We start from the raw sequence: 26705 nt of genomic DNA, 5'->3' as shown, positions 1-26705 counted from the left end.
ACCAGACATTGGATAATGTAATAGGCCTAACTTAGCGTCCCTACGGACTGTTAGATGCCGGGCCGGACCCAGTACCATCAGAATAGGAGCTTATATGCTGCTTCTAGGGTGTTTGTATGTCAAATGAGCATTTGACCACTATTTTCAAGGCCTTACTCCAGTCTTCTAAGTCTATGGGGGACTGGAGGTCCCTTTCCCATTGGGCCATATAGGAGAGGGGTGCTGATGTTGGACGTCCATTCAAAGATGCATAGATAGCCAAAATGAGGCCAAGGGACCCAGGGGCGTGCCAACATGCATGTTCAAAAAAAGTCTTTTATAATGGGCAAGATGATGTGCGGCGCAGGGCAGCGATCCAGTGTTTCAATTGGCAGAAGCGATAATGTTCTCTGGCCGGTGCGTCATGTGTTTCTCGGATGGTCTCCCAGGATAGAAAGGAGTAAGAGGAAAGAAAGTCGTGTAGCCGTGAGAGCCACCAAGAGAATGCCTGAGGCTCCTCAAGGCCTGGAGGGAAAAGAGGATTGCGAGTGATAGGAAGTAGTGGTAAAAAGGAGTAGGACATCAAATTACCAGAATAGCGAACTGAGTCCCAAATCTGCAGGCCATGCAACAGCACGGGGCTGAGGGGGGGGGGGGCGCAATTTATCAGAGCAGAGCTTGGAGCGAGGACAGGTCGCAGTTGGGCAATTCAAGTAACACCCAAAGAGGAAAATCCGTAGCTGTGTGGAGCATAGTCAACAGAAATCTCTATAATACTTAGAGACATTGGGGACCCCCAAGCCTCCTTGGAGCCTATGGGTATAAAGAATAAAACAGAGGGACTCTGGGACGTTTCTGCGCCCAAATAAATTGGAGAATCCGATTTTGCAAAAGTTGAATAAAGAGGGTACTCTAACTGGTAAAGTAATAGAGAACTTGGGGTAGGATCATCATTTTGACTGCAGAGATTCTTCCTATACATGAAAGGGTGGGAAATTGCCACAAATCAATGAGAGTGGTCAAGGCACGCAACAAGGGGTAGTAGTTGGCGGAGAACAAGAAAGAGTAAGAAGACATCAGTTTGATGCCTAAATATTCAATCCAATGAGATACCCAACAATATGGGAAATTTTCCTGAAGACGATGCTCCACATCAGCAGGGGGGTTGAGGTTCAGCGCTGTGGTTTTGGAGGGGTTGATTTGAAGGCCTGGAGATGGCTGAAAATCCGTCTAATACAAGTTGCAGGTTGGGAAGGTAGATGAGTGGGTTTGACAGAAGCAGAAGCACGTCATGTGCAAAAAATTTGGCTTTATACTGGGCTCCAGCATGGGGCACTCTTGAAATGTCAATGTTGGCCCTGATCGCCGCCAATGGCTCCAGCGCTTTTTAGATAAAAAGCGCTGGGGACAGGGGGCAGCCCTGCCAAGTACCCCAAAATATAGGAATTAAGTCGGAGATAAAGCCTGAATATTTTAAAGATGCCGATGAATATAGGGCTTGAATCCACAATAAGAAGTGTGTCCCAAATTCCCACCGAGTCAGAACATATTGGAGGTAGTCCCAAGAAAGCGAATCGAACGCTTTGTAAATATCAAAGGTGAGTAAAAAAACCTGGGATTTTACGCTGGAGGATATGGATAAGGTGGATTGCTTTGCGGACGTCATCTCCTGCCTGACAACCGAGCACAAAGCCCACCTGGTCCCTGCGAATGAGGGCCTGAAGGTATTTATTGTGACTTGTGTGCTTAAAATTTTTCCCAAAACCTTCAGGTCCACATTGTACAGAGAAATAGGATGAAAAGATTGTGGGTTAGTGGCCTCCTTAGTTGACTTGGGAATCATAGAAATGTGGGCCTTAAGCGAGTCTGGTGAAGGCCTTGTGCCATCACGCCAGGAATTGAAAAAAAGAGGTCAGGTAAGGCGTGAGTAAGGTTGTGAATGTTTTGTAATACAGTCTGGTGAAGCCATCCGGACGTGGGGCTTTGGATGGCTTAAAAGATTTGATAGCTTGGGCAACCTCCGGCTCAGAAATAGGTGTGTTCAGGGTGTCTTTGGCCATCAAGGACAGCAAAGGAAGGCTAAGTGTTTGGAAAAAGCTCTCAGCCTTGCCCAGATCAAAAGAGGCGGATCTGTTGTATAGGAATGACAAAAAGGAGGCAAAACTAGAGACTCTTTTAGAAGGGTCTGAGGTGAATCCACCTCCCCTTACCTGTAGCCGAACTGGCTTACATGAGCGCCCCACTGAATTAAGATTCCTGGCCAACATAGGACCAGGTTTGTTTGCACTACTATAAAATTTATATTTGCTCCAGTGCAAAGCCTTTTCAGCCTGGGCAGAGGAGAGCAGATCCAGCTCAGTGGCCAGATTGTCATGGGCCTTTGTCACCGTCGGGTGTGCTTTCCAGGTTGCGTCTGCTACCTCCAACAGGGAGGACAATTCCCGGGCACGTTGCTCCCTGGCGCGTTTCTTACAGGATGCAATCTGAATCAAATGTCCCGACTGTAGCCTTGTGGACTTCCCATAAGGCGACAGGAGATTCAACAAACCCTATATTTTCAGTAGAGGTTTGAATGTGCGTTTGCACCTGAACACATGTATCCTGGGTAGTTAAGAGGGATTCATTAATCCGCAAAAGATAGGCTGGATAGATCAATCCGGTGAGGGAGATTCCAAAAACCAAAGAATCATGGTCAACCCACAGAGAGGTGAAAATAATAATCTTGTTCACCAACAGCAGAGAGCAAAGTTGCAGAAACACATGGTCTATTCTGCAAAAAAACTCTGACGAGGATTAGAGTAGAAGGATGTCGCTCGTGCCAAACATCCACCAGGCCATATGAATGCAAGAGAGTGCACAATGCTAGTTCTTGAGAGGCAACGAGGGATGGAGGGACTTCCTTGGAGCTACGTCTGTCCAGAGTAGAAATGAAGACAGAGTTTGAGTCCCCCATCAGAATAAACAGGCTCTTCTGGTGGCTGGTAACCACTTGAAGCAAGTGTGAGAAAAATCTCTGCTGAAATTTGTTAGGGGCGTAAGGCTCGATGCACATCTATGCATGTTGCTTTTGAGCTTTTCTGCAGTGCTTTTTGCGGTGCTTGCCATGTTCTGTGGACACGCGTTTTTACATCCATTTTACTGTGATTTGCGTTTTTTTTTTTTACACTGTATATAGCTGGTTGCTAAGGAGGGGGCCGGGGGGAGGCCCACTCAATATAAAAAAGAAAAAAAAAAGCGTGGGGGCCCACCCAAAATCCATACCAGACCCTTATCCGAGCATGCAGCCCAGCAGGTCAGGAAAGGGAGGGGACGAGCGAGCGCCCCCCCTCCTGAACCATACCAGGCCTCATGCCCTCAACATTGGGGGATGGGTGCTTTGGGGTGGGGGGGCTCTGTGCCCCCCCACCCCAAAGCACCTTGCCTCCATGTTGATGGGGACAAGGGCCTCTGCGGGCAGGGGGCTTGTTGGAATCTGGAAGCCACCTTTAACAAGGGGGCCCCCAGATCCCAACCCCCCCATGTGAATGAGTATGGGGTACATTGTATCCCGTACCCATTCACTAAAAAAAAAATAAAAAAAATAAAGTAGTGTAGTGTTAAAAAGACAAGACAAGTCTTTCATTAAAAATCTTCTTCTTCTCCGCTTCTTCCTCCGGTCTTCCTCCATCTTCTCCCTCATCTTCATCCTCCAATCTTCTCCTTCTACCGCTCTTCTTCTGTCTTCTTTGTGCGGTGTTGTTCTTCCTCTGTCGCTGCTCCCACCGACGACCCTCCTCCGATGCTGCATCCCGCTGATCTGTCGGCACCAATGTCCTGCATTTCTTAAACAACGATGGGGGCGTGAATCGGATTACGCCATCCAGAGGCCATCCCCCCTTGTGAGGTCACCGCTCAGGGCATGCTGGGTCCGTGACGTCACAAGGGGGCATGGCCTCTGGATGACGTAATCAGGTTGTCACGCCCCCCATCGTTATTTAAGAAATGCAGGACATCGGCGCAGATCAGCATGACGCAGCATCTGAGGAGGGTCGTCGGCGGGAGCAGCGACAGAGGAAGACAGAGGACAGATCAGCATGACGCAGCATCTGAGGAGGGTCGTCGGCGGGAGCAGCGACAGAGGAAGAACAACACCGGACAAAGAATACAGAAGAGCGGAAGAAGAAGCAGGGGGAGAAGAAGACCAGGAGGATGAAGATGCAGGAGAAGATGGAGGAAGACCGGAGGAAGAAGTGGAGAAGAAGATTTTTAATAAAAGACTTGTCAAAAACTGTCTACTGTATTTAACACTACACTACTTTTTTTTAGTGAATGGGTAGGGGTACAATGTACCTCTACTCATTCACATGGGGGGGCCTGGATCTGGGGGCCCCCTTGTTAAAAGGGGGCTTATCAGAATCTGGAAGCCCCTTTAACCCCGACAACCCCTGGGCAAGGATTGTCGGGAAGAGGCCCTTATCCCCATCAACATGGGGGAAAGGTGCTTTGGGGTGGGGGACACAGAGCCCATCCCATCCCCCCATGTTGAGGGCATGCGGCCTGGTATGGTTTGGGGGGGGGGCGCGCTCGCTCGTCCTCTTTCCTAACCTGCCGGGCTGCATGCTCAGATAAGGGTCTGGTATGGATTTTGGGGGGACCCCCACGCCAGTTTTCTTTTTTTTTAATTTCGGTGTGGGGGTCCCCTCTGAATCCATACTAGACCCAAGGGCCTGGCATGGACCTGGGGGAGGACTCCACGCCATTTTTTTTTTTTTTTTTTACTACACAATTTTTTTTTTTTAGCCGGCATTTTTTTTTTTTTTTTACATTGAGCCATTGAGCGGGAAGCCAGTTGACAGCTGATGAAAAAAAAAAAATGAAATTATAAAAAAAATAAACGCAAAATGCTGCAAAATCACGATAAAAATGCGGTACTTGCGTATTAGATGCGGGTCCATTGAATTCTATTACATGCAAAACGCTGCATTTTGTGGGGGAAAAAGTCCCCGATCCTTTCCAAAAACGCAGAGGCACAAAAATGCATTGATGTGAACATGTTCCATAGGAACCCATGTTAAAAAAAATTTCCCTGCATTTCTGCAAAATGCTTCAAAAAACGCATTAGTGTGAATCGAGCCTAATAACCCACCAAGGTGACCTCTTGATCCCAAATATCTACCCGTGGGGTCAGCTATCTCCATAGAGAAGTGGAATGGGAGATTATGCCGGAACACCATCAGCACCCCTCTGTGTTTCTGAGGCAGAGGCCATGTAAAAGCACTGGAAAATGGGAGGACAGATACCTGGGACATGAGGATTGTGAGAACCTGGTTTCCTGCAGACAAACTACATCTATGGATTGAGATTTTAAGTGGCGGAAAACTTTTGATCGTTTGATAGGGGAATTAAACCCATAGATATTTTGTGAGAAAAGTTTCAACGCATTGCGAGCCATCATGGGAGAGACAGAAAACGTATCATAGAAAATTGCGCAGGCCAGATAAAAAAAAAACAAAAACTCAGGACACTATACCAGAATAGACATGATATAATGCAACACAATTTAGCATCTCCGGTCAGGCATCCCCAGTCGGGGGAACGCCGGAGGGAGGTCGCTAATAAAAAGGGTCCTCAGCTGTAGCTCCCATTTAGCTCCACAAAACCTCCTGTAACTAAAACTACCCCCGACAGGGGGAGAGGGCCAACTGTAGCACAAGGCATTACCCCGGGACGATCCATCTGGAAGACCATTGATATGGACACAATACTGGTATCAAAAGGAAAGGGAAAAAGGAAGGGGGGGTAGAGTGTGGGAGAAGATGGGGGGGAGAAATGGAGGGATTGGGAAGAACAGCAAGTCTTTTGGTTAACAAATGTATATCATATAGAAGTAGTGCATGCAATCGTTCTTGGCTCAGGCCTCCAAAGAGGCTCAGGTGCCACTGTGGTATCAACTCCCACCTGACCTCCCAGGCGCCCGGAGCCAGGACGTAAAGGTAGCAATAAGGCCCAAGTCAAGACCCCAGATTCATCACAGTGAGGACCTGAGTAAAAACTCTATTCCTGGGAGGACCAGTCCACTAGGAAAACAACAGGCCAACAGAGGAATATTAGGTGGACATGCTGAATTGGTCAACAGTGTATATAGTATACAGTACAGTATATAAAAACAAACAGTCATTACAAATCAGGCAGGGACCATCTATCCATCAGGGGTAAACTACATCCGGAAAGCGAGTAAGTCTCAGCTTCACAGAAGAGAAGTAGCAAGCAGGCTCATCCATTCCATCATTCATCCTGGGTCGGAGCGAGGGGATCTTGAAAGTGGGGTGCTAGGGAGGGCGTGTTTACGGCTGCCAACTACTAACGCCCACATGCGACCCAATTGCTTGGAAGAAGGCTGGGGGCCCGAGGTCCTCACCTGGCTGTTAAAGGCATCTGGAGAGGACATCAGGTGAAGTGCCTCAAAGGTCACCTGGGCATCCTCCACGTTGCGAATAGTGTGGCTCCGCCCTTGGTAAGTGAACATGAGGTGGAAGGGGAAGCCCCAAGCATACTTAATATGATGGTCCATCAAAACTGAGGTGAAAGGCTTCATCTGTCGCCGCTTTTGTACTGTAGAGGGTGCCAGGTCCGTGAAGAGCTGGTACTTGTGCCCATGGAAGCATAAATCAGGCTTGTCATGTGCTGCCTTAAGGAGGGTCTCCTTAGTGTGAAAGTATGTGAACTTGATAATGTCCCGGGGGGGGGGGGGGGGGGGGCCTCCTCTCTCTTTGGCCCCAGAGCTCTGTGGATACGATCGAACTCCATGCGCTCTATGGGGATGGCTGGAATCCGTTCCTGGAACAGGGCGGTGGCAGTGGAGGTCAGATCCACAATGGTTTCTGGGAGGCCCCCGTACGCGGAGATTCACCCGGCGGGACCTATCCTCATAATCCTCCAATTTTAAAAGGGCTGCATCTAGTTCCTTACGAATGTCCTGCAAATCCTGTTCATGGTGGTCTATTACAGCCACAGAAGCATCCATTTTGTCATCTAAGGCACTTGTGTGGTTGCCCAGCTCCTGGAACTCTTTTGTGAGGCGTGTCTGCCAGATTTGAGATGGCAGCATATAACTTGCCATGGAGCATAGTTTTAAAAACGAGCCAGCAGGTCCGCATCTCTCAACGTTGCTGTTGGCTATGGCAGCTGGACCCCATGCAGGCTCTCTGCATCCGAGTAGGCATCTGGCTCACCCGATAGAGGTGGGGGTGAGGGCTTCATGTCAGAGGCAGGTGTCTCCAGCGGGACGTCTGGCGGGAAGGCTGCAGATTTCGTGCGAGCGGCATGCTTCGCGGTGAAGCTCCGAGCCTATCTGGGATGCAGAAGATGCTATTCCCACAGAACCTGGGATGAAAAGCTCTCCAGGCGGTGTTATATTGGCCGATGTGGTCAGTAGCAGAAGAGCGGGATTACCTCGCAGCCATCTTCGTGCACTGTTCACGAGCTCCCCGAGTTTTAAACCAGGGATCTCCAAACTATGGCCCTCCAGTTGCTCAAGAACTACAATTTCAAAGTTTTACAATGCCTCATGGGGCGTGTAGTTCCACAACAGCTGGAGGGCCGTAGTTTGGAGATCCCTGTTTTAAACAGAGCCAACACTAACGGGTTTCAGCTTATCAAGGCTACTCATAGCAACTATGATTAAGGTCTTGATGAGCTAAAACACATTAGTGTTGGCTTTGTTTCGAACAGGTGTACTCCTTGGAAAAATAAAGCGAAATTTTATTCATCCTCACCTGGTTGCCCATCTACATGGTGGTATGTCTGTATTTTATCGTGCTGAACAGGGTTAATGGGGTAAATACAAAAGAAACGTCTATGTGCCCTAGTGGTAACTGGCGTTCTTCCAGTGCCGAAAAATGCCCGTAACCGCACTAGTGTGAACCACCATTAACAGATCCAAAGCTTTGATCGTAATTTCTATTGTTTATTTTGTTACACAAATTCTAGTGAAAAAATAAATACCCAGGAAACATACTTTACGTTTTTCACCTAAATTGGTAAGTCTATGTTGATTTTTCTTTTCTCAGAACGTATAATTGTTTGTTGCCATTATTTTACATTAATGGAGAAAACTCAGTTTCATTTAGGGCAAAAACGAGTGACATCTTTAAAAGAAACATGAAGTTGGGGAAAATCAGTTTCCCATAACAAAGTAAAACTTAAAGGAGTTGTAAAGGCAGAAGGTTTTTTATCTTAATGCATTGAGAAAAAAAAAACAAAAAAAACAAAAAAAAACAAAAAAAAAAAACTCACCACTCCAAGCAATGCAACGCCAGATCCGATGTTAATCATAGTTGGAATTATATCAAATTTTCCAGCCTGACAAAACAAATAACACAGTTCTCATAACAATAAAGTTATCTATCTAAAAGGAAAAGGTTAGACTTCTTTGTAAGGTTTCAATATAAAAGCACAAAAAATATCTGCGGCTTCAAAGACATCAACAAGAAAAACTATGTGAATCCACTGGCATGAACTGGTATTTTGCCATAAATTATGATCTGATCCTCAAAGTCACAACTGACAAACACAATACCTGGAATTCATAAGGACCGGTGCAGACAGATTTTGTGAAAGTGACACTTATGCGTTGTAAATTTGGTGCAGAATGTGCCAAAATTCACGTACCCATCTAGAACTTGTACTAAAAATTTAGCACATACTGAACCATTTTTAGAACGCATGCGAGACACTTTTGCAAAATCTGTCTGCGCCAGTTTCCCTCTGTACACCAAAAGAGAGTTGGTCTTAATTAGCTCCACTTTCGTAAGATGCAAACGGTTGCTATTTTATTTTGAATTTGGCGCATTCAATGAGACACAATGTAAAAGTGACACATTTTAGAACTAGCTGAATTTGGTGCACGAGTTGCTGTCAGAATCAAAAGTGTCGCAGAAGCTTCATGAATTTGGTGCAATGCATTACTAAGAGGGATTGAACCCAAAAAAGTGGTGCAGAGGCTTTATTGAATCCCCCCCCATTGTGTCTGTCTTTTGTTATGACTTAGATGAGGATCGGATCACATTTGAGGCTAGGTTTACACCTACGCTTTGTCGCATCTGTTCCCATGGTCGCAACAACTCTCACAGAAGAACACGCTGCCGCTCAAAAGCATGGGGATGCCATTAATATTAATGGCACCCCCACGCACTGCAAACTGCATCGCAGCTTCCAGCCCTGGGAACCGCACAGCACTTGTGTTTTCAAAAAATGGAGCAAAGACCTTTCCCCTGCATTTTCAGGAAGCACAGCATTCCATTCAAATGAACAGACTGCTGTGCCCCCGCAAAACGCGGCTTGTAGAGCAGCACAAATGTGAACCTAGTCTTATGGCATATTACTGCAGAAAATCAGGTATTTCCAAGGGATTCACATACTTTTTCTTGCCACTGTATGTAAACAATATATATATTTTTTAATGAGAATGAATGTAATTTAGGAAAATGTTTGCCTATACAATACAAGCATTATGTCAGAAAATAATTGGAACTTGGCAAATGCTTGCACCATTATTAGTACTGTCCATCCTATAGGCTGGTAAGCTCTGAATCAACTGAAAATGTCAACCTAATGAAGGACACTCTGACTATACTTGACTCACAACAAAATGGTACATGCTGGGAGAGAAATAGATTGTTTGCGTTTCTGCTGCCTTCAAAACGCCGTACACATGGGGCAAATGTCGGGAGACATCGGTCGGTTAAAAAAAAAGAAAAATTAAAACCGTGAACATTTAGCCGTGTGTATGTCGGTCTGTCCAACAGAAGCTGGTCATTTACGGCTAGCACACATTTTTTTTCCGTTCAACCCAGCAGAGCGAACTAATGATGCAAAGTTCGTGCAACGATCTTCCCCACTGAGCTGTTGTGTTCTGACTGGGGAACTCCCCCCTCCCCACCAGAACACTCTGAGCAGCGCTCTCTGTCATTGGCTGAGCGCGCTGATTGGGAGTCGCTTGGCTGCTCGTCCGTCAGAAGCCGGCCGTTTGGACTTTAGGCTAGGTTCACACTGATGCAGCGAGATTTTCAGTGATTTTAAAGTGCAGTTGTAGTGTGACATGATGAGATTCTGACATGATTTCTGTGCTGGGGAAGAAAACGTGCTGGAATTGTATGACAATAGGACAGATAAGCAAATTGAAAGGGTTTCCATTTATAGTGCATCCGGAAAGTATTCACAGCATTTCACTTTTTCCACATTTTGTTATGTTACAGCCTTATTCCAAAATGGATTAAAGTAGAGGTTCACACAAAAATTGAACCTCCGCTTTTGGGAACCCTCCCCCCCTCTGGTGTCACATTTGGCACCTTTCAGGGGGGAGGGGGGTGCAGATATCTGTATAAGGTATTTGCACCCACTTCCGGGAATAGACTCCCACAGGAGTCACGCCCCTTTCCCATCCACCCCATTGTCTCCTGGGAAACACACAGGTCCCAGGAGATAGTGGGGACCAGTTAGGACGCATGTGCGCAGTAGGGAACCGGGAAGTGAAGCCACAACACTTCACTTCCCGATTCCCTCACCTCAATCAGCACAGACCCCCCCCATCAGGAGAGCCGCCGATCGGCTGACCTCTACTCGTGCCGGTCAGACGCGAATGAGGAAATGCCGATCAACGGCTTTTCCCGTTTACATCATGATCAGCCGTGATTGGGCACGGCTGATCACATGCTAAAAAGCCTCCGTCGGAGGCTCTTTACCGAGATCGGTGTAGCGGTGTGTCAGACTGACACACAGCACCACCGATCGCCGCGATGGGCGCCCCCATGGGCGCGCAGCGGCTGTTATTCTGCAGGACGTCATAGGACGCCTAGTCAGGATAACTGTACCACCGTCCGGTCGTCATTCTGCTATAGGCCGGGCAGGAAGTGGTTAAGCAATATATTATACTGTAGTTAACTTTTTAGGGTGTGTACATATCTCTATTTTTTCTCTCTTGATTTAACGTACTCACTTTGTTTATTAGTAAAGGAATGGTCCCTATTCAAAAAATTTGTGACCGCTTCAATACCTCTAGTGTGGGGAATACAGGTATACAATGACGCCACATCAGCAGTGGCCATCAAAAGATCCCCCTTAATCTCCACACTTTCAAGTAACCTAATGGTATCAGTCGTATCTTTGAGGTACGATGGAGTGCGTTTAACCGATGGTTGGAGATAGAAATCTATATATCTACCGATACGGGATGTTACCAAGTCTATCCCACTTATAATTGACAAATTTCATACCTTTTTATAGATGTAACTATAAAAACATCAGCAGCGCTACAAAAAGTGAATATAATGTATGAAAATTGGTGCAAATAAATGAGGATCAAGAGTCCATGATGGACCAAAATTAACAATAATTAACAATATAAGTGCCAAAAAAGTGACATAAAAAAAAAAGGGTGGTAACAGCATAAAAGGGTAGTAAAAATTAGTCCCAACAGTGAAGATGTGGAAACAATGAAAACTCAGTGGAAAAACTCATCCAAACAAATAAAAGGTGAGGTAAATCGGTCACACCAATAGCGATTTGAGAGAAGATCCACCACCGTATGTGCTAAACGCTTACCAGATGGCAAGCTTTGGATAGCTTGTAAGTAGCCTGACAATCAATGGTAAGCACCGTCACACCACAGCTTCTCAATGAAGGGCCAAAAACATACAGGGTTGCTCCATCCAATGGGCGATCCCAGCAAATGATCCTCTCACACAGCAGGCCGCTCTGTCTCTCTTTCTCTCCAAACACACAACTCCTCTGACATCTTCAGCTTTTTATAGGATGTCCACAAATTTGTCAGGTATGGTACATTCAAGGCTGTCTAACCCGTCTCTATTCAGACCCCCAGCACCGGCAGCTCCAGCTGTTAACATCTTTAGGGATCTAGTTTTACAAGATTTAGCCAAACTCCCTCCCAAAAAGATATACAACCAGTCCTTTCCAACGGCTGGGTTTAAGTCACTGTGCGAGAGAAAAGACATTGTAGTCCGTCCTGCCGACAAGGGCGGAGGTATAGTCGTGCAGGACAGACCTGACTACATTAAAGAAATGTACAGGATATTGAGTGACCAGGACACATTTAGGGAACTTCCCAGTAATCCTACCGTCCAACATATATATAAAAAGAAAAAAAAAAAGGCATTGGACAAACTGGTCTTAAAAGGTTTCAATGAGCAGATTTTAAACAAAAAAGAAAGGGCCTACTTAGTAGCAACTGCACCCGGGATCCCCATTATATAACATCTGCCCAAGAACCATAAGGATCCTACCCATCCTCCGGGCCGACCAATTATAAGTGGGATCGACTCGGTAACATCCCGTATCGGTAGATATATAGATTTCTATCTCCAACCATCGGTTAAACGCACTCCATCGTACCTCAAAGATACGACCGATACCATTGAGTTACTTGAAAGTGTGGAGATTAAGGTAGATCCTTTGATGGTCACTGCTGACTTGGCATCATTGTATAACTGTATTCCCCACACTAGAGGTATTGAAGCGGTCACAGATTTTTTGAATAGGGACCATTCCATTACTAACAAAGTGAGTATGTTATTGAGCGATTAGAATTCACCACTAAGCACAACCATTTTTGGTTTGACCAAAAGTTTTTCTTGCAGCAGAAAGGTGTGGCCATGGGGGCAAAATTTGCCCCCAGTCTTGCCAACCTTTTTATGGCAAAGTGGGGGGAGGATGTCTTCTATTCTGAACACAGGCCCTCATTGGTACTGTGGGCCAGATATATAGACGATATCCTTCTCCTATGGGATGGCACCCCAGAATCCCTCAGGGATTTCTTTGTGCTTTTAAATCACAGCGATCGGGGTATCTCGTTGACATATGAATTCAGCTCTTCTGAAATCCACTTTTTAGATCTCGAGATCAAGATTGTCTCACGCCAATTTAAATTCCAAACATTTTTTAAAAATACTGATCATAACAGCTTTATACCAATTGATAGCTGCCACCATCAATCCTAGTTACAGTGTGCCTCGTAGCCAGTTCCTGAGACTGCGCAGGAACTGTACTGATGTAAACAACTACCTGACTCAGGAGTCAATACTGAAAGACAGATTTATAGAGAAGGGATATGATCCAACATCAGTACCCTTAGAATTAAATAGAGTGGCTGAGATCGACAGGAATTCTTTGTTGGTACAAAAACCTCCTCGGGAACAAGATAACTCTTTTAAATGCTCTATGCTCGCTACATTTTCAGTTCAACACAAAAAATTTAAAATTAATTATTATTTGTCGGCATTGGGATATACTTAGAAATGATCGCGACCTGAAAAATGTACTCCCAGAACAACCTAAAGTTATTTTTAGAGGAGTGCCCTCTTTTCAGGGAAAAGTTGCACTCAATATTATTAATCCTCCCACACGGCTTTCTTTTTTTCACAACTTAGTTGGCCGTTTCCTTGCAAGAGATGTACTGTATGCCAATATAATTCTTGTGGCAGACACAAAAGCCTTGAATTCAAATCTAATGCCACAAACCGTGTAAACCCCATTAACATTTTTTGCACTTGTGCCACCACATGTTTACACGATCACCTGCCTCTGGGAAAGCAATATGTGGGCCGCACAATTCAAGCCTTTTCTGTCAGTCAGTGAGCATATAGCTAAAATAAAAAGTGGTGGTTAAACATAATGTACCCCGACATTATAGAGAACATCACAGACGGGACCCCACTGGCTCCCAATTTCTTGTCACTGACAAATATACCCCCTCTTGGAAAGGAGGAGCCATGACACGTGGGGTTTCACGTTTGGAGACCTATTGGATCCACCAATTACAGACCTATTCGCCTCTCGGATTAAACATCAAATGGGATATTAATGCTTTTATTAACCAAGCATGATGTCTTCCCACTCTAGATATTATAAGGTGCAATTGGTACATATTAGATTATTTTTATAAATATATATTTTTAACATTTTTATACTTCTTTATACTTTTATACTTCTGAATTTTCCATATCTGATTAAATATTTGTTTGGTCTCCATCACGAATACCAGCTCTATGAAAACTAATCACTAATTGTTAATTTTTTACATTAACTTGTCATTTTTTATAGATCTTTTTTATATACTTATTTCTCATTTATCCCATGCTTCCGCCAGAGTAATGTGTAGATGTATGGTATATTTTATGCCCCGACCGTCTATTCTGTCTACATGATTACTACATGTAGCATTTTTCCATTGTAACGCTGTTTCTAGTATTCTGCCTCTATGAGCGTCAATTTACGGATTAGTGCACCATGTTTTTTTTGTCCCTCTGACAAGCGGCGCCATGTTTTGGTTTATACATACCTAACATGGCGCCGTTTGACGATATATCCACTCTCACATGTCCCTTTAAACAGCGGCGCTATGTTTTCAGTTGACACGGTCTCACCTAACGTCATATCCCCTTTCGCATGTGAGAATGAGGCTTGGAGCGCACGCTATGGCGCCATTTTGGCAGAACCAGGAAGTATTCCCCATAATTGCATTTTCAATCAGACGGAGCTGCTATTCATTATGGGGGTATCCAGTATCTATAAAAACTCAGCTAGCAGTGGTCCAGCACCCCAGATGATGACTTCTGAGTTGAAAAGCATTGGGAGAGTATGCTGAGACTGTCACCTTTTATCTAAGCTCTTGTTTTTACTGCCATGAAACGTGAGTGCAATTTCTTTGCTTTTATATAAAACCTTTTTTCATACGGAATTACGCTATATGCCTTCCTTCTTTTAACGATGGGGCTGATTGCCCAAATCAACTGATCCCACCTTATATCCTATATCCACCTGAGGTCTATCTAGAGGTCATACCCAGATTGCGAGCCCGATATCCCCTTGGTATATTATACCACAAAGCCTGATTGACTCACTAGGTGTACACCTACTTGAGTTCAATCCTTCCGGTAAGCATTTTGTTTCTGGTGGTGGCTCTGCTATCAAGAAAATTACTATCATAGCCTATGTATACATTTGAAGTTGAAGATTGTCACCATACTATATGCACATATATGAAGTTGAAGATTATCACTATATCTTATACACACATATAAAGTTGAAGATCCCCACTGATTTTTTTCTTGGACATTGCACTTTGGAGTTTTCTTCTTTCTTATAGACATTATATGTTCTATTAGAGGACTTTTTTTGATTCACCTGTGCACATTATCAAGGTTCTGGAGTGGCCATCTCAGTCTCCTGACCTCAATATCATTGAGCAACTCTGGGGAGATCTCAAAACGTGCAGTTCATGCAAGACTTTACAGGAACTGGAGGCTTTTTGCCAAGAGGAATGGGCAGCTTTACCATCTGAGAAGATAAAGAGCCTCATCCACAAATACCAAAAAAAGACTTCAAGCTGTCATGTTAAAGGGGGCAATACACAGTATTAAGAACTGGGGTATGTAAACTTTTGATCAGGGTCATTTGGGCAGTTTCTTTTGCTATTATGATTTAAAAAAAAGAGTAAACACAGTTGATTGATAATAAATGGCATCAGCCAAACACTAACCATGAGTGAAAGAAAAGTTTGTGTTCTCATTCATATTCTCTGAAAAATGGCCAAGGAATCAAATTCTGCCAGGGTATGTAAACTTATGAACACAACTGTATATTTAATTTTTTATATATATATATATATATATATATATATATATATATATATATATATATATATATATATATATATATACACATATATATATATACACATACATATACACACATACATACATATACACATACATATACACACACATACATACATACATACATATACACACACACATACATATACACACACACACACAGTGGGGACGGAAAGTAATCAGACCCTCTTAAATTTTTCACTCTGTTATATTGCAGCCATTTGCTAAAATCATTTAAGTTCATTTCTTCCTCATTAATGTACACACAGCACCCCATATTGACAGAAAAACACAGAATTGTTGACATTTTTGCACATTTATTAAAAAAGAAAAAACTGAAATATCGCATGGTCCTAAGTATTCAGACCCTTTGCTGTGACACTCATATATTTAACCTAGGGGCTGTCCATTTCTTCTGATCATCCTTGAGATGGTTCTACACCTTCATTTGAGTCCAGCTGTGTTTAATTATACTGATTGAACTTGATTAGGAAAGCCACACACCTGTCTATATAAGACCTTACAGCTCACAGTGCATGTCAGAGCAAATGAGAATCATGAGGTCAAAAGGAACTGCCTGAAAAGCTCAGAGACAGAATTGTGGCAAGGCACAGATCTGGCCAAGGTTACAAAAAAAATTTCTGCTGCGCTTAAGGTTCCTAAGAGCACAGTGGCCTCCATAATCCTTAAATGGAAGACGTTTGGGACAACCAGAACCCTTCCTAGAGCTGGCCGTCTGGCTAAACTGAGCTATCGGGGGAGAACAGCCTTGGTGAGAGAGGTAAAGAACCCAAAGATCACTGTGGCTGAGCTCCAGAGATGCAGTCGGGAGAAAGTTGTAGAAAGTCAACCATCACTGCAGCCCTCCACCAATTGGGGCTTTATGGCAGAGTGGCCCGACAGAAGCCTCTCCTCAGTGCAAGACACATGAAAGCCTGCATGGAGTTTGCTAAAAAACACCCGAAGGACTTCAAGATGGTGAGAAATAAGATTCTCTGGTCTGATGAGACCAAGATAGAACTTTTTGGCCTTAATTCTAAGCGGTATGTGTGGAGAAAACCAGGCACTGCTCATCACCTGTCCAATACAGTCCCAACAGTGAAGCATGGTGGTGGCAGCATCATGCTGTGGGGGTGTTTTTCAGCTGCAGGGACAGGACGACTGGTTGCAATCGAGGGAAAGATGAATGCGGCCAAGTACAGGGATATCCTGGATGAAAACCTTCTCCAGAGTGCTCAGGACCTAAAACTGGGCCGAAGGTTTACTTTCCAACAAGACAATGACCCTAAGCAAACAGCTAAAGTAACGAAGGAGTGGCTTCACAACAACTCCGTGACTGTTCTTGAATGGCCCAGCCAGAGCCCTGACTTAAACCCAATTGAGCATCTCTGGAGAGACCTAAAAATGGCTGTCCATCAATGTTTACCATCCAACCTGACAGAACTGAATAGATAGATATATATTATATATATAATACACACACACACACACACACACACATATATACATATACACACACACCAGACACTTTATTAGGTACACCTTGCTAGCCTGATTTGGTCCACCTTTTGCCTTATTTATTCACGGCATAGATTCAACAAGGTGTTAGAAACATAGCATTACGCAGTTGCTGCAGATTTGTCAGCTGCACATACATGATTAAAATCTCTCGTTCCACCACATCCCAATGGTGCTGTATAGGATTGAGATCTGGTGACTGTGGGGGCCACTGGAATACAGCAAACTCATTGTCATGTTCAAGAAACCAGTGGTGAGATGATTGGAGCTTTGTAACATGGTGCATTATCCTGCTGGAAGTAGCCATCAGAAGATGGGTTTACTGTAGCCAATTAGGATGGACATGGTCAGCAACAATACTATGGTAGGCTGTGGCATTTAAACGGTGCTCAATTGGTATTAAGGGGCCCAAAGTGTGTTAAGAAAATATCCCCCCACCATTACACCACCACCACCAGCCTGAACCGTTGATACAAGGCAGGACGGGTTGAGGCTTTCATGGTATTTACGACAAATTCTGACCCTACCATTTGAATGTTGCAGCTGCTGTAGCCCATCTGCTTCAAGGTTCAATGTGTTGTGCGTTCAGAGATGGTATTCTGCAAACCTTGGTTGTAGCAAGGGGTTGAGTTACTGCTGCCCTTCTATGATCTCGAAGCAGTCTGCCCATTCTCCTCTGACAAGGCATTTTCATCCACAACTGTATATATTTTCTCTTTTTCGGACCATTCTCTGTAAACCCTAGAGATGGTTGTGCGTGAAAATTCCAGTAGATCAGCAGTTTTTGAAATACTTAGACCAGCCCGCCTGGCACCAACAACCATTCCACATTTAAAGTCACTTAAATCCCCACTCTTTCCCATTCTGATGCTCGATTTGAACTTCAGCAAGTCACCTTCACCGCATCTAGATGCCTAAATGCATTGAGCTGCTGCCATGCGATTGGCTGATAAGCAATTTGTGTTACCCAACAATTCAACAGGGGTACCTAATAAAGTGGCTGGTGAGACTGTATGTATACTTTTTTTTTTTCATATTGGTCACTGGCAGCCATGAAGAGTCCCCAATTAAAAAAGGCACAGCCTGCTGGAATAGCTAACCTTCTGAAGGGGTAGAAGTTTATGGAGTTTAAAAAGTATATTTCATTTAACCTTTCAATTTTTATTTGTTCTGACTTGTGCACTGGATGTTAGGCAAGATTTAACATAACTTTATCTGGCAACGTGCAAAATAGATTATTAAACAGGTGTAACATTGTGTCATTATATAAACCCAAATGCTCGACTTACCGTTCCAAATATCAGGATATCAAATCGGATGCCATAGACTTTCATTAGAGTTCTTGACTCCATGTTATTAGAATCTTTGTAGTATTTTGCATATCTGGAACACAGGTAAAATACAATACATTATAGCCCTTTATGGCATAGCTATCTATTATAGTTTACCGAGCCAAACAAATCAGTGAGACCTCAGATAGAAAGTTCAAGAAAAAAAACAAAACAAAAAAAAAAAAAAAAAAAAAAAAAACACCTCTACCTTTATGCTTGAACACATTCTGCACTAGATAAAGAAAATGTCGCTTAAAGTGATTGTAAAGGCTTGCATTTTTTTTTTTTTGTTTTTTTTAAATAACAAACATGTTATACTTACCTCCTCTGTGCAGCTGGTTTTGCACAGAGCAGCCCAGATCCTCCTCTTCTCGGGTCCCTCTTTGTTGCTCCTAGTCCCTCCCTCGAGTACCCTTCAGCCAGCAGCTTGCTACAGGTTGTCAACCAAGCCGAGTCAGAGCTCCGTGTATCCATTCAGACATGGAGCCCCGACCTGGCCTCGCCCCCTCTCTCCCCTGATTGGCTGACTGACTTTGATAGCACCGCTGTTCTGTCTCAGCCAATCAGGAGGAGTGTACTGGATGGCTGAGGGTATAGTGGACATTGCTGGAGAGAGAAAGAGCTCAGGTAGGTAATTGAGGAGTGCTGGGGGGTCTGCTACACAGGTTTTTTATCTTAATGCATTAAGATAAACCTTCTGTCTTTACAACCCCTTTAAGTCCTAGAGATCATCCATCATGTAGTAAAATTATTGCCGCCTGCTGTAAGGAAAACCATCTTTTCCATCCAGGTGAATTGTGGCTCCTGAACCAATGCACAAAGCAAATATCAAAAAAATAAAATAATAATTCACAATACTTATCTGCTTGGTTGATATGTTTATTAAGTGGAAATCTTGAGGCGTTCGATCCCTAGGCGTGTTTACTTGTCATTGTGAGTAATCACCTCTAGGTGAGAAGCGCATTAAGATATTGTGAATCTGTTTTATTGGTTATTTGCTTTGCACAGACTATTTACACATTTCTAAATATGCAGAGGGAAGGTAAAACCTAAGAAGTTTGACCTAATTGTCTCATACAGTGAAATTTTTTTTTAAACACGGTTAAGAAGGGAAGTGTGGACTGTTGAAAGAAATAAGAATCCTGGGCCTAAAGCTTTATGTATTCCATAATTATAAAAGCACATTCTGATGCTCAGTAATGGAAGAAATAGAAAGTTAGCAATATATACAAAAACTGATGCAGGGACTGGGGTTCTACACTTTGCAGTTTGTAAAGACCACATGAAAGGGGTGCTCTCACAGAGTGGTAGCCAAATTGCATTGTAGAGGTTAGGACTTAGACCAGTCCTTCCTTCACTTTGCTATTTTTATAAGCACTAAATAGAAAAAAGGTAAAAGCGCAGAAATTATAGTGTGGGAAAATTGTTACATAAAAGTTCAGTAGGTCTCAGCAAATCATAGATTTCAGATTAAAGTATAAGACACAAAACACTTTTAGTTTTGAGGAGGGTAGGGTAGAGTAAAGATTATTAGAACACCTACCATGTATCCATGAAAATAATACTGGGTCTTATATTGATTTTGGCTACAAAAAAAAACACACTAGGGATTATTTTCAGAGGATGTCTTATTTATGGTATGTACAATAATCTACATTTATTCAAATACAATGATATCTTCTTCTGGAACAGTCACAACTCTTCAAACCCAGAATTGGGCCTAATCTCTCATGTACAGCAATAGAGCTCTCCTTAAAATGAGTACTCCTTGTCCATGTAGCCTGCTCTTAGTGTATTGGCAACACAGCGGTCTGATTTTTTTTCTATAAATTCTTCACCCATGTCACCTCTTGCAGGCTAAGCTTTACAATGTTTCCATGCTGATTTTTCTCCAAACAATTTTCAGTATATGCATTGATTTCCGTGCGCAAATGGTCCTTGAATGGCTTGTTTGTTGCAATATCAAGAACAAGAAGATAAGCAGTCATTACTGCGGGAATCATGACTTGATCTCTGCAAGGAAGTTCTTCATGTCTTTTGCGTGGCATGCTAGCTGAATCCCAGACAGACCTCTTTGGCCACCTCTCAAAACAAGTGGCAGTATTAAATCGACCCACTTCCTTATAACTGCTTGTGTGCACCAGGCTTTCTCAGTTTCAAGAACATAAATGCCTGAAACAGTTCATTTAGGTGAAGGAAGCCATTCAGCAAGTGGTGCAATGCTTTGAATTCTTCTGGGGATAGCTCAAACTGTGGTGCCTTTGAAAGGGCAAATGCTTGAATATCAGCCCTGCGCACAACCAAAGTCTTTGCTCTCTTGTCAGCAATCCATTCACAGATGAGGTCTTCCAGCTGAATAATGGCTGCCGACCTGATCCATACTTGCACTTCTTAGCATTTTCCTCATCCACCTTTTGACTGAGGTTACTGTACTCTGCTCGCCATTTTCAGACCATTCCAGAGATATAACTTCATCTCTTTGCAGAAAGCCGTAAGATTCTTGCCTTGGGAGTCCTCCATGGTTCCTTTCTTGTAGTCAATGGAATAGCGCCTTCTTTTTGCACTCATCTTGTCTGGGGATCAAAATACTGTATTAATATACCATACGCATCAAGTGCGCATTAAGTCTCGAGTCTGTCTGGCCGACGATCGATCTTAAAGTGGTTGTAACCCAAAAAGAAAAAAAAAAAAATATTTCCTGATCCTTTAACCACTTCCCGCCTGGCCTATAGCAAAATAATGGCTGGGCGGAGGTTCAGTTATCCTGACTGGGCGTCATACGTCAACCAGCAGGTTAACTGCCAGCACGCGCCTATGGGGACGCTCAGCGCGGCAATGAGTTGTGCCGCATCTCACTCTGACACACCGATCTCGGTAAAGAGCCTCTGACGGAGGCTCTTTACCACGTGATCAGCCGTGTCCAATCACGGCTGATCACAGTGTAAACAGGAAGAGCTGTTTATCGGCTTTTCCTCACTCGCGTCTGAGACACGAGTAGAGGCAGGGGGGTCTGTGCTGATTGTTTATAAGCGCAGCTCCCCCCCCCCCCGCGGATGCCCACTGGGGACCACCGGGGATGCTGCCAGGACCACCAGGGCGCCCACCACACATTGATGAGCAGGTATGCCCCCCATGGCTAGCAGGGATGCCACACAGTGCGCTAAAAGATAACAGTGCCCACAAATGGTGCCAGTCAGTGCCCACTATCAATGCCAGCCATCTCCTCAGTGATGCCCAGCAGTGCCACCCAGTGTCCATCCATGCCCACCTACCAGTGCCCATCAGTGCCACCCATAAGTACCCATCAGTGCAGCCTTTCAGTGCAGCCTCATCAGTGAAGGAGAAAACATACTTATTTACAAAATTTTAACAAACAAAAAAAATTTACTAAATTGTCTGTCTTTTTTTTTTTTATTTACTGCGCAAAAAATAAAAAACCCAGCAGTGATTAAATACCACCAAAAGAAAGCTCTATTTGTGGGAACAAAAAGATAATTAAAATTTGTTTGGGTACAGTGTAGCATGACCGCGCAAGTGTCAAAGTGCGACAGCGCTGAAAGTTAAAAATTGGCTTGGGCAGGAAGGGACGAAAGTGCCTGGTACTGAAGTGATTAAAAGTAGGGCTCTCCAAAATATGGCCCGCAAGGATGTTTTTCCCAGCCTGCTGCTTGAGTCCTCAGACTCACTGCAGGGACCGGTCTCTGCTCAAGCCTCTTTGAGTTGCTAGACATCCACTGCTTACACAGTATGCTGGAGCAGGTCTTGCTACCGGACAATGCCACCCCCTCCCGATGCCGCTATTGGTTGCTAGGACTGCCAGTGAAGTATTTCAGTGGAGACCCACTGCACCTTCCGGCTCCCGCCCGCTTTTAACGCAAGTGTCTTTCAAACAGCATGCCTGTGTAACAGCACGACCGGAGCTGCAAGGTGCAGCGAATCTGCACAAAAGATAGTGGTTGGTTGGTAGGCAGGCACAATGTTTTTCCGATGGGGAGGCAAATGTACATGGGGTGAGCTCTGAGGGGAACATAGAAAACTGGGCGGGGTCTCTGAGAGGGACATAAATGTGCACGAGTGGGGGCTCTGAGGGGGACACAGACATGCAAGGGGGCTCATATTTGTATCGGGGGCCCCAAGGGGGACACAAATGTGCGTGGGGGAGGGCTCTGAGGGGGGGCACAAACGTGTATCAGGGGGCTCTAAAGGGGGACCCAAACATGCATGGGGGAGGGCTCTGAGGAGGGCACAACTGTGCATGGGGGGGGTCTCAAATGTGCATCAGGGGGCGCTGAGGGGGACTCAAACATGCATGGGGGAGGGCTCTGAAGGGGGGCACAAATGTGCATGGGATTATCTCTGGGGGGGAAATAAATGTGTGAGGGGGGTTCATAAAGGAGACACATAAGCGTGGAGGCTCCGATAGCTGATAGGGACACAAATGTGTGGGGGAACCCTGATGGGGATGCCAATTTGCGGGGAGACTGATGGGAACACAAATGTGTGGGAAGACCGACAGGAAGAAAGACAGAAAAGCCCCTTGCACACTGGAAGTTTAGTCCCAGTGCATGAGGCTCCGCATTTAGGTGCAGACTTTATAAAAAAGATGATATAACGTCCAGTATCTTTTTTTCTAACTGTATTGTCGAAAATACCTTATTTACAGTGCTCACGTGATCAGCCGGAGCTCTTCTTCCCCGCTCCGAGCGCAAGTTACGAAAGGAGACACACTGGACATTATATCATCTTTTTACAAAACGGATTACATACTTTTACAAGGATTTTACTAGGGCTTATTTTTGTGGTAGGGCTTATATTGCAGCCTTCCCTGAAAGTCACGTTAGGTCTTATTTTTGGGGTAGGGCTTATTTTCGGGGAAACGCGGTATTAGGTTTTTATTGCAGTTTGTATTGCCATTAGAGAGAGACACACACGTACTCAATGTCTGCCGGCATCCACCGATTGTACAGTACACAGGCAGATCACTGAAAGTACTGATCCTATGCTCCTGTATAGCAGGAACATGAATCCATGCCTTCCTAAAAGTAAAAGCACCTCCCCCACAGTGAGAAAGCACAAGCTAGGCACACAGTTAACCCTTTGATTGCCCCAGATGTTAATCCCTTCCCAGCCAGTGTCATTAGTACAGTGGAAAAACAAAAGGAAAACACCGCGCTGTGAAGGGATATTAGTGAATCATTAGTACAGTGGCCTTGCATATTTTAAGCACTGATCACTGTATTAGTGTCACTGGTCCCCAAAAAGTGTCAGTTAGGCCCCTTTCACACTGGTTCGACATGAGAGTCGTACAACTGTGGATCTGACTTTGCCCTGCGACTTGAAGTCCAACGTCAATGAACAGGGATCAGACTTTGATCCCCGACATTACCAGGCACTGTGTTTGGTATGATCTTTAGGGGGAACTCCATGCAAAATGTAAAAAAAAAACACACACAGCATGGGTTCCCCCTCCAAGAGCTTTTCGGTCTGGTATGGATTGTAAGGGGAACCCCCACGCAGAAAAAAAAAAACTGCGTGGGGATCCCCCCAAAATCTATACCAGACCCTTATCTGAGCACACAGCCTGGCAGGTCAGAAAAGGGTGTGGGGACAAGTGAGCGCCCCCCCTCCTGAACCGTACCAGGCCGCATGCCCTCAACATGGGGGGTGGGTGCCTTGCACCCCTCCACTCCAAAGCAATTTGTCCCCATGTTGATGAGGACAGGGGGCCTTTCCCGACAACCCTGGCCATTGGTTGTCAGGGTCTGCGGGGGGGGGGGGCTTATCGGAATCTGGAAGCCTCCTTTAGCAAGGGGGCTCCCAGATCCCGGCCCCCCACCCTATGTGAATGAGTATGGGGTACCCATTCACCAAAAAAAAAAAAAAAACAGTACACAGATTTCTAAAGTAATTTATTAAAACAGCTTTGGCATACCTTCCCCTCCGGCTCTTCTGCCGATGTCTTCTCGCTCTGTTCTTCCAATGTTGACGCGAGGCTCTCTCCCGCTCTATTGCTAGGTGCGTGGTGTGCCACTACTTATATTGGCATGGGGCGGGGTCACCAGGTGACGGTACATGATGGGGAGGTGATGTCATAAGGGGTGGGGCCTCCATATGATGTCACCCGGTGACCCCGCTCCATGCCAATATTAGTAGTGGCACACCGCGCACCTAGCATTAGAGCGGGAGAAAGCGTTGCGTCAACATCGGAACAACAGAGCGAGAAGACCTGGCAAAAGAGCGAGTAGACAGCGAACAGAGGGAGAAGAACCAGAGAGGGCTAGAAAACCCGGGAGAGGCAGAAGACGGCGCCAGAAGAGGGAGAAATGCCGGAGAAGGGAGAGGGGAGAGGAAGAAATGCTGGAGCTGTCTTAATAAATTACTTTAAAAACCTGTGTACTGCGTTTTATTCTTGACACTTTATTTTAGGTGAATGGGTAGGGGTACAATGTACCCCATACTCATTCACATAGGGTGGGGGGGAATGGATCTGGGGGTCCCCTTGTTTTTTAACCACTTGACGACCGCCTCACGCCGATGTACGTCGGCAAGGTGGCACGGACAGGCAAAATCACGTACATGTACGTGATTTGCCTTCCGCGGGTGGGAGGTCCGATCGGTCCCCCCCCCGGTGCCCGAGGCGGTCGCCATTTGTTCCCGGGCGATGAGAGGTGAGGGGGCGGCCATCCATTGTTGGCCACCCCCTCCCGATCGCTCCCGGCGAATGAAAATGCTTCCTTTCCCTCTGTAATGTAAACAGAGGGAAAGGAAGTGATGTCATCTCTCCTCGAGTCGGTCTTTTTGATCCGACGCAGAGGAGAGAAGACATCCAAGTAAGTGCACCAACACTACACTTACAGTAGAACACGCAGGCACACATTTCACCCCCCTGTCACCCCCCGATCACCCCCCGATCACCCCCCTGTACCCCCTGTCACTCTGTCACCAATAGCAGTTTTTTTTTTTTTTGCATTGGTGTCAGTTTGTGTCAGTTAGAAGTGTTAGGGCAGTTAGGTTAGCCCCCTTTAGGTCTAGGGTACCCCCCCTTAGGTCCAGGGTACCCCCCTAACCCCCCCTAATAAAAGTTAACCCCTTGATTACCCCCCGTCACCAGTGTCGCTAAGCGATCGTTTTTCTGATCGCTGTATTAGTGACACAGGTGACGCTAGTTAGGGAGGTAAGTATATAGGTTCGCTGTCAGTGTTTTATAGCGACAGGGACCCCCATATACTACCTGCTAAAGGTTTTAACCCCCTGATTGCCCCCTAGTTAACCCTTTCACCAGCGATCACCGTATAACTGTTACGGGTGACGCTGGTTAGCTAGTTTGTTTTTTGTAGTTTATTACAGTTTATTACAGTTTATTATAGTTTATGGGCACCCGCCGTTTATTACCCTATAAAGGTTTAACCCCCTAATTGCCCGGCGGTGATAGAAGTTAAGTTTTTAGGATCAGATAAGGTCTGCGTCGCCCCAGGCAGCGTCAGGTTAGCGCCAGTACCGCTAAAACCCACGCACGCAGCATACACCTCCCTTAGTGCTATAGTATCTGAACGGATCGATATCTGATCCGATCAGATCTATACTCCCCAGCAGTTTAGGGTTCCCTGAAACGCAGTGTTAGCGGGATCAGCCCAGATACCTGCTAGCACCTGCGTTTTGCTCCTCGGCCCAGCCCACCCAAGTGCAGTATCGATCGATAACTGACACTTACAAAACACTAAGCACACATAACTGCAGCGTTCGCAGAGTCAGGCCTGATCCCTGCGATCGCTAACAGTTTTTTGGTAGCGTTTTTATACAGTCGCCAACAGTCAGGAGCTTTTTTGCCTGTGAGTCTCACTAGTGTACCCCTAAATTTAGAGGCCAAAATGGCAAATCGAAGGTACACTAGTGAAGAGGCCTACACGTTTCTGAGTATGACAGATAGTGAAGAGGAAGTCACTCATCTGTCAAGTTCAGGCTCAGAATACGAACCTGTAGAGGACAGCGGCTCCATGACAGATAGCTCTGACGACAGAGTTGTGGTCCCTGCTAGAGTCAGGCGTACCAGACCCCATTCTTCTTCTTCTGTCCTTGAAGTGCAAGAACCGCAGGGCTCTCGTATGGAGCAGAGAAGTACTAGCGCCGCTATTCCTTCTGGTGAACTGGCAAGCACCAGCGGCCTAGTACACCCTGGTCGTACATCCAGCACTGCAGTATCACGTGGTGA

At 45.1% G+C, this 26705-nt stretch overlaps 1 protein-coding gene across 1 annotated transcript in view; it reads right to left on the bottom strand.

The window, feature by feature from the left end:
• P2RX4 (purinergic receptor P2X 4) overlaps nucleotides 1-26705 on the bottom strand; it is a 109809-nt gene that overhangs the window by 14364 nt on the left and 68740 nt on the right. Inside the window, exons 9-10 of the mRNA XM_073626522.1 lie at nucleotides 18455-18548; nucleotides 8254-8319 (exon numbers count right to left, since the gene is read on the bottom strand). Coding sequence (XP_073482623.1) covers nucleotides 8254-8319; nucleotides 18455-18548 — 160 coding nt within the window. The remainder of the gene's footprint in view (nucleotides 1-8253; nucleotides 8320-18454; nucleotides 18549-26705) is intronic.

Source organism: Aquarana catesbeiana, linkage group LG01 (genome assembly GCF_042186555.1).
Source record: "Aquarana catesbeiana isolate 2022-GZ linkage group LG01, ASM4218655v1, whole genome shotgun sequence".
In the NCBI taxonomy this organism is placed as follows: domain Eukaryota; kingdom Metazoa; phylum Chordata; class Amphibia; order Anura; family Ranidae; genus Aquarana; species Aquarana catesbeiana.
Note: the sequence above shows the minus strand (reverse complement) of the source record. Positions and strands in the feature narration are given on the sequence as shown.